This window comes from Triticum aestivum, chromosome 3D (genome assembly GCF_018294505.1).
Source record: "Triticum aestivum cultivar Chinese Spring chromosome 3D, IWGSC CS RefSeq v2.1, whole genome shotgun sequence".
Taxonomy (NCBI): domain Eukaryota; kingdom Viridiplantae; phylum Streptophyta; class Magnoliopsida; order Poales; family Poaceae; genus Triticum; species Triticum aestivum.
Window position 1 is genome coordinate 579,313,310 of NC_057802.1, and position 8,802 is coordinate 579,322,111.

Below are 8,802 nucleotides of genomic sequence, written 5' to 3' on the forward strand. Positions count from 1 at the left end.
GGCTTGGGGGTGGGGGGAGACGGCTGCTGGTGTAGTTGGGGCGGCGGGTGGAGAAGAGAGTGAGGCGCCGGCGGCGGCCGATTTGGGGAGGAATCAGAGAGATTGAGGGCTATCCCGCTGTGTGCTACACTGCTAGCGAGGAGGACAGGAAAAATGTGTTTTTCTTTTCTTTTGGTAGCCCGATAGCCCGCGTGCCTGGCCCGTGTGTGGGCCTGGCCCGACACGTTTATAATCGAGCCTTGCAGTTATTTGATCCAAGGAAACTTGTATTTTTTTTTTCCGGTCAAACGAGGGGTTCTCTTTATTTAATCGGAATTGTTTTACACTCGTTTTGACATAGCAGACAAAAGGTCATCAAGACCTGAATTAAGCCAAACAGCAGTATGCTGATCAATACTCCCCATCTGCGCAGCGCCATTGCTGCGTTTGCGGATGTGCTCTATCCTATGGGTTCTTCCCTCATGCAAAAGGCGTTTCGTCTCTCCTACCAGGAACGCCAGCACTGACCTATCCGTCGCAGGTTCCAGCAGGCCTGGAGACAGTCAAAAGCTCAACGATGATAGACTTGTCCTTCGCTGGATAGCCAGCTCCACTCCTTCGCGGCATGCCGCCAGCTCCGCATCAAGCTGGGATGCACACGTCCGTAGAAATCTACACAAGGAAAAGATAATGGCCCCTGTATCGTTTTGCAGAAGCATGCCCGCGCCGCCCATGCTTTCTTCTTGCTTGAAGGCCCCGTCGACATTTAACTTTTCTGAGCCGGATGGTGGTAAACACCAGGGTCCCTCCACCTGCTCCCCCACCTTCCTGGCCACAGTACTCAGCTTTGACAACTTGCTAACAATGTCCACCACCATCTTTCCTTTGCTGAAGTCTACCTTTGGGTTCTGCTTGATACAAATGAGTGACTCAGTGTAGCTACTGAGAAATCGCCTTGAACTTTCACTGGTTGGCGCCGGCTTGTGATGAGTGACTTCGTTGGTTCGCCTCGTCACCGGTGGCCTTAGGGCCATGGTGACGCGGTGGATCCTGACCCTTGTCGGCGGGAGGGTTTTGTTTTTAGGTGTTTCTTCTAGTTTTGTTGGGGTTTTTGTCCTGCTCGGGAAGACGAGATGACGGCGCCTCCCTGAAGCTGGAATAAGATTCTCCCCGCCTAGGCCCATCCAGGTGGCGCGTCTAGCATCGTCGGTGAGCGTGTGAAGGTGTGTCTCCAGCGGATTTCTCCTTGGTCGATTTGCTCGGATCTGGTCGTAGTTGGTCTATATTCATGTGTCTTCAAGTTATATCATGCCGATCAACGCTACTCTTCAATGGCGGAAGTTGTTGTTCTGGTGCGCTGGTCCTATGGGGTCTTAGCATGATGACTTTTCGACTGTCTACGACAACAAGTTTTGCCTGGCTCCAACGAGAGGGAGGGGTGATGACGGGGCGGCACGCCTTCGACTTGCTTCAGTCCTTATAGTCATCACTAGTTGGTCTAAGAACCTAGATGCATTTTTTGTTATTTTTTATATTCATTTTAGTGTCATGATTTATGATGAATAAAACAAAAGTTTTTGAAAAAACAAACAAAAGGAAAACATTGTCTGGATATGGAGACGGACATAGCCTCTGTCCAATCTCTTTCCCTTCATCATCAAATCTCTACTCCTATAAAAGATGGCGCCTGTTCAGCCGTCCGATCAGCGTGCAAGGGGTTGTTGGATAAAAAACAGGCAGTAGTGAGCGTGACAGCTTCAGCGCAGCGCCAGTGTGCAGCCCCCGCGGAGCTCCAACCAAGCATCGACGGCGTCCGGTGAGCTCCATTGCAACCCGACTGCGCTCCAATGCAGCACCAACGCTCCGGCGGAGCTCCATTGCAACTCCGGCGAGCTCGAACGCAACACCAAGGCTCCGACGAAGCTCCATTGCAACTCCGGCCGAGCTCCATTGCAGCCCCAATGAAGCTTTAACGGGCTCCGTGGTGCTTCACTGCAGCTCCGACGCGCTTCATTGCATCCCCGACGGAGCTTCGACAACCCGGAGAGCGCTCCATATTGCAGCTCCGCCGCCAGCGACTTGCAGCAACCAGCAGCACCGCCCCGACGTTGCGCCGCAACTCTATGGCCATGGACGAGTTGCTGCGTCGCAACACCGATGGGTCGTCGACGAGCGGCCGCCCACCCCTGCGTGTTGCGTCGCCCCCTCGGGGTTGCAGCACCGCGGCGGTGGCACTTGGCGGAGATGCGCGGGGGGAAGGGGGGAGTCGCCAGTCGCCTCGCACCTGGGCGGGTTTGCCGGCGTCCGCCATGGGAGCCTATCTCCTTTCTCGCGTGTGACAACACAGAGATGGGGGAAAGGGGAAAAGCAATGGGGGAGAACGTGTGGAGAAGATTGGGTTCGAAGAGATAAGGCCGGCTGGGGAGCGGTGGATGGGCCCAGAAGACACGTGTCCAGCAGCGCGCGGGACTTACATTTGTTTGTTTTCATCCGGAAGAAACACAAACGTTTTCCATAAAAGATTTAGTTGATGATGATGATGTGTCTGTCATCTGCCATCTCTGACCATTAGATCTGCATCTAACGACTGTGAGGTAAGCTGTGGCATTTTTGCAACAAGGCCCCACTTTTCTGCTCTAATTTGCAGAAAACCCTTTGTATCTTCAAAACCATGGAGAATATATTTGAGTAAAACCTAATACAAGTATATATATACACACACAACAAACCTAAAGTGTTTTTTTTTTAAATTTGTGAACATGTATTATTTTTTTTAGAAAGTGAACATGTATTATTCTACTTTAGATTCGTTGCAGGGCACGAACACATTGCTAGTCATAAAAAAATGGATAGTCTCTTCCTTCCTTGAAGCAACGACGTACGGAGCCGCGTAGACCCCAATTTTCCGAGAAGGAACAGCGAAACATTCCCACGCCCTGCATCTGCCTGACTAGTGGACCCAGCTGGTAGGCCTCCGTTCGCATTGCTCCTCCCCAGTCACCACTCCCCACTCGCCTTCCTCCCGCGAAAACCCTACCTCCGGAGGCGAGATGAAGGGCGGCGACATCGAGGCGGGCGGCGACGTCGAGGCGGGCACCGCGGCGCCGTACCCCGGGACGACGGAGAGCCCCGAGCTGCGCTGGGCGCTCATCCGGAAGATCTACGTCGTCCTCTGCCTGCAGCTTCTCCTCACCGCCGTCGTCGCGGTCGTCGTCGTCAAGGTCCGCGCCATCCCGCACTTCTTCGTCTACTCCTACGCCGGCCTCGGGCTCTACATCTCCATTCTCATCTTCCCCTTCATCGGTGAGGCCTCAAACCATTTCTCTCCTCCATCGTCTTTGTTACGAATTTGTGATCCAATTGCAGTTTTGCAGGGAGGGTTTTCTCTTTTTGGTAAAAGAAACAGAGCATGTATGTACAGGGGCTGTACAAAATTAAATTGCAACATACAACAAGTGCATTTTAAGTGCCCCAAAACAAATACTGCGATGCACAATTATCGGAAGTCTCGCACCCGGCTTGGGAGATCTGAATTAGATTTTCGTTTTGCTCTGTGAACTGCTAGCCACTGAGCTATCTTTCTTGAATTTACGCCTGCAAGCATAAAGACTTGGAGTGATTGCCCTGAAAATAGAAGGTCGTTCTGTGTATTCCAAATGGCCCAAGACGCAAGCAGTGTGAAATTCGGACGAATTTATACACGATACCGCTAGTTGTATGCGTGCGATTTCATTATGGCTTTCCCTTTGCATTCTTTGTGCAGAGCTATGGATTACAACTTCTGATTTTTTCAGGAACGTCCCATGCACTCTTAATTTTGCTTTACTACTGTAGAATGGGATGTGTGAATTGCAGCTGGGAGTATAATCTGTTACTGATGAAACGCTTGTCAATTTTTTGTATGCAGTGATGTTCCCGTTGCACTTCTACCGCCAGAAGCACCCAGTCAACCTGCTGCTGCTTGGCGTCTTCACAGTGGCCATCAGCTTCTCTGTCGGCTTGACATGTGCCTTCACTAGCGGTAATTGTCTTCCCACCACGTATTCTCTCTGCTCCTGTTGTCAGCTCCTAGCTTGTTCTTGAGTCACTCTGCTCTGCTGCTTATGTAAATCAGCATCCTTTAATGCCCCTCTCATTGTGTTAATTCATTACATATACATGGCTAGTAGATATTTTTGTACTATTGGCTAGCTTGTTAGTCACCATGTGCGGCAATTGGTAGTTTCCTACTGATATTGTGAAGCATTTTGTTTGCGTGTGGACTGGGTTCAGAAATACATGTGACTGTAGTTGATGCATTTTCCTAGTCTGTGTTGAGGGCAAATTGTAGCTGTTGGTCACCATTTATGATTGATATGCTTGTCTGAGTTAGAAGCATCTGTAGTACTGCCAGCTAGCAGAATTACCTTTTTACTTTGTTTTGCAAATTTCAGCTGTTACTTTTTGATTCAGAAATTGGCAAACAGTAACCTTTGCTTTTCATAGAACATTAGTTGGATCTTGTATATTTGTTTACTGTTTCTTCCGGCCACTATTTGTTGTAAGATACACAGTGTTGTGATAGTATCAATTTCATCTAAAGGGCCGATTTGTCCAATAATATGCGAGCCGACCTGCCCAAGTTGACATGGTTTTGGCAAGGGCGTGGTTTAGGTTGCAGGACTAGCTTAAACTTGTATCAAAATAGAAAGGATTTTCAGTTGATATATCATTACTAGTGTTGTGACAAGACAATAGATGCTTCATGCATGTGCTGGTTAATACATAATCTTTCGATTTAGACAAAGTTATATTGACACGCACTCTGTAATCTGTCCTCCATTTGTGTTTGCGTCAGCATTCACCACCGCATTTTGGGGTGGTACCAATTCCAAGGTTCTTTCTATCTTGTACTACATCACAGGAGGTTGCTGATAGTTTGCTTCTTCAATGCATCACTGCCATTTACTTCAGATTTTAGCATGCACGTGCTTTATTGTCTAGTCAAATTTACATGATAGTTTCTTTGGTAAAGAGATGTATGCGATGATAAGAAAGCAATTAGTTCATTCAGTAGTCCTGCTCTTATATATATACATACATATTTGCTTACTGTTAGTATGATGTGTGTGTGTTTTCTACTTTGTCGGTATGATGGGTTTTCTTTGATAAAGAACCACCGCTAAAATAGTCCACTATGTGCGCAGGCAAGGTCATTTTGGAGGCTGGGATTCTTACAATCGTGGTTGTCTTGAGCCTCACTGCTTACACCTTCTGGGCTGCAAGGAGGGGCAAGGACTTTAGCTTCCTTGGTCCTTTCCTATTTGCTTCTCTGATGATTTTGCTCGTCTTTGGGTTCATTCAGGTCAGATGCCGTCCGTTCCCTTCTCTAGTTAGGTGTGTCGCCCATTTATCTATCAGTCTTCTCTATTCTACAATACACATACTGATCATGACTTCTGTTTGCAGATCTTCTTCCCGCTGGGCAAGCTCTCTCACATGATCTATGGCGCGCTGGCGGCACTCATCTTCAGTGGCTACATTGTCTATGACACGGGCAGCATCATCATGCGTTACAAGTATGACGAGTATGTCTGGGCTGCCGTCACGCTCTACCTTGACATCATCAATCTGTTCCTGGGCCTGCTGACTCTGTTTAGGGCGTGTGACAACTAGGCACGTCTTCCTGCCCCTGCTCTCTCGTGCTTCAAATCCCGTCGACGAATTTGGTATCCTGATGAGTCCTTGACATGAAGAATTGTATAGTCTGGTCTGTCTCGCTGGCACGGTGAAAATGTTGCTTACTTTAGTTCAGTTGATCCCTAGTATAGAGGAAACATAAGAAAACCGTGCGTCGGTTCTATTCTATGGATGATGGATGTGATGTTGTATTTAGGGGGTCTTTGACATGCTGAATTGGTGGTGCTGCGTTTCTGATTTCATTTGTGTAGCCGTGTGGCTTCTGGACGAGGGCAATATTGCTTCCTGGCTCATATGAATTGGTCTCTTGGCCTGCCTAGTGGGTGGCGTTTCTCATCATAATAAGACGCCATGCAAAATTCCACTCTTTTGCATCATAGTTAGGTTGATTCATTTTTCTAATGAAAAATGCAAATGGTGCCTAAAGATAGCAAAATTAAATATATGTATTGATTAAGTTTCCCAAACCTTCTCTAGTAGTCATGACAAGAAATGTACACTATATTGGATTGCTATTCTTACAAGCTGCTTCAAAAGGTACTACTAGTTATGAATTGTTGGAAGAGTGCACGAAGAGAAATTAAGACATGAGAACTGCCAATGTGAGGTTATAATTGTCACCATCAAGGTTAAAATATAGGATCGAAACCATCGCTCATGTGACATGTACATAGGCTCATTACAGCCCTCTTGCAATGAATTGTGCATGACACACACATCATGGTAGATCTACCCTTTTCAAAGAAAAGCACAACAATACGGTTGCCACTTCTTGAGAGACTTTTTCACGTCCTAATTTATCCATAATAAGACCTCATGCGAAATTTCACTTTTCTGGACCATATTTTGGGTTTTTTTTATATTTATGTTATTAAAAAAATGCAAATGGTGCCTAAATACAACAAGTTTTTTTATAGAAAGATTCCAATATCCATTTGGGGTTGCTTCTTGTGCAGATTGCACATGCTGGGGTGGACGTGCCCACTTTTTGGCACAATACAACAAGTTGATTTGTACGTCATTTACACATATAAAATTCGTATAACAACATAAAAGATGCATTTCAATAATGTTTCTGAAAGTATAGACAAATATTTACGAAAGTGCTTGCATATTTTATGAAATCCCACCAATTTCTAAAAGTTCGTCATTATCGCTCCGTCAATACTCCCAACCACTCTTCTGCCTCCCTCTCTTCTCCCCTAGATCTTGCACCATCCTGATGGCGTATGGTTCCATCTCTGGCAAACTCTGAAGCGGGAACGTCCGCAAACCTTCTCCGCGTACCCTAAAACCTAACCATAATGACCAGGTGTTCTCCCCCTCCTGCCCCACCCAACGCCCTCTAATATTTGGAGGTGCGTATAAATTTCTACATGTTGTTCATTTTGTCCTCTTGATGTAATTACATCTATGGTTACTTGTGCAAGAATTCCAACTTTGGATTTGTATTATGGTATGAACTGCGAGTCATTCTATCTAGGGTTATGGTTAAGTTTCCATGTTCTTATTAAAATTACTGTACTAATGACTTATTATGTTTTGAGGAATGTATGATTATTTCTTATTTACACATAGCATGTTCTAGTTTATCAAATCTAGAAGCATGTCTCATTCTACCGGAGACAATACATGATTATTTATTGATACTTTGTATTTATGGATTCTTTGATAACTTATACATATATATTCATGTCAATGATGAATGTGCAAATTAGCAAGTTGTCATTGATATTCAGCTACCGCCAAAAAATCAACACATGTATATGAGCGGGTAATGTTAGAGACCATGAAGGAGAAGACTGCTTGAATACCCGAATGTATGAAGAAACATTGTCTTGGTAATGCTGGTCTACTAGATTTTGCCTCTATATCACATTCTTTTGTGTATGGTGGTGTACAATAGGATGTTGAGATAGATAAAGATTCAAAGGAGGTATTTGATTTCTATGAGATTAAAATAGCCAAATAGGTCTGTTGGAAACTCTTCTCATTAGATCCAGATTTATTGTGTATTGTATTACTAGCCTTGCTAAATCATTGTTTCGAACTTTATCTCATCGAGTGAATTCCAACAACACTACAAAAAAATACACTTCCGTGATGATACGTGTTTGTCACAGTAGGTCGCGTCTTTTGTCATGCATGTACATCCATGACGATTTTATGACAGAATCAAGATAGTCATACGTGTGCTGTCGTAGAAGTGTTCCATGACATTACCAAAATTATCACCACGGAAGTGTCCACTTCCATGACGATAAATCGCGCGTCACAGAAGTGCTTTCGTCAAGGGTGACCGACACGTGGCATCCACCGTAACGGAACGCCGTTAAGCTATCGGGTCCGGTTTTGGATCCGATAACCCGTTAACAGCCCGGACCAATGGGGATTTTCCATGTGTAAAATCATCATTGGCCGGAGGAAACACGTGTTGCCTCACCGTTGGGATAGATGTCATCCACTCATTGGACAGGAGGCGCCTATGATAGGTCGACACGTGGCACGGCCCAACAGTGGCCCATTCCAGTGAAAAAGGCCGGCCCAGTAAAAATTAGCAGGCCGGCCCATATAAGGCCTACTTATGTCAGGTCCATTTAAGCCCATGACCCATACGAGATGTGCCAATTCGGCCCGTCAACGACCCGTTAAAGATTTGACACCATTGCAGCCCATCGTCAGTTCGAGCCCGTTAACAGCCCGCTATATATTTGGGCTCAATATCGGCCCGATGAGATTTTGGCCTGTTAACGGCCCATTCAATGGATGGGCCAATTTTCACGATGTACATATTTTGGCCTTTTAGCGACCCATTTAAATATTGGGCTAATTTCTGGCCCGGTGTGTCTTTCCAGAACTGGTTTGTAATCCTTCAGATTCTAACATAGTCGTCTTCCCCTTCCATGCCTTGTATAGAAGAATGGTGCTTCAATTATAAAACATGCTACAACAGAGAGATGGAATAGGTACTGAAGAATAGAAAGGCATGACATATTGACATGTATTCCCTCCATCCGGAAAAAAATGGATGGGTCTAGGCGTATTTCAGTTCTAGATACATCCTTTTTTATTCATTCCGGCAACATGTAATCCGGACGGAGGGAGTATGGTGTAAGAGCTAGGGATACGACAGGACAACACAGT

At 45.8% G+C, this 8,802-nt stretch overlaps 1 protein-coding gene across 1 annotated transcript; it reads left to right on the forward strand.

Moving 5' to 3' along the window:
- Positions 1-2,935: 2,935 nt before the first annotated feature.
- On the forward strand, positions 2,936-5,951 carry LOC123075593 (protein LIFEGUARD 2). The gene is made up of 4 exons (XM_044498160.1): positions 2,936-3,282; positions 3,887-4,000; positions 5,166-5,323; positions 5,428-5,951. The coding sequence occupies exons 1-4, from the start codon at positions 3,030-3,032 to the stop codon at positions 5,632-5,634; spliced, it is 732 nt and encodes a 243-aa protein (XP_044354095.1). The 5' UTR covers positions 2,936-3,029; the 3' UTR covers positions 5,635-5,951.
- Positions 5,952-8,802: the final 2,851 nt, after the last annotated feature.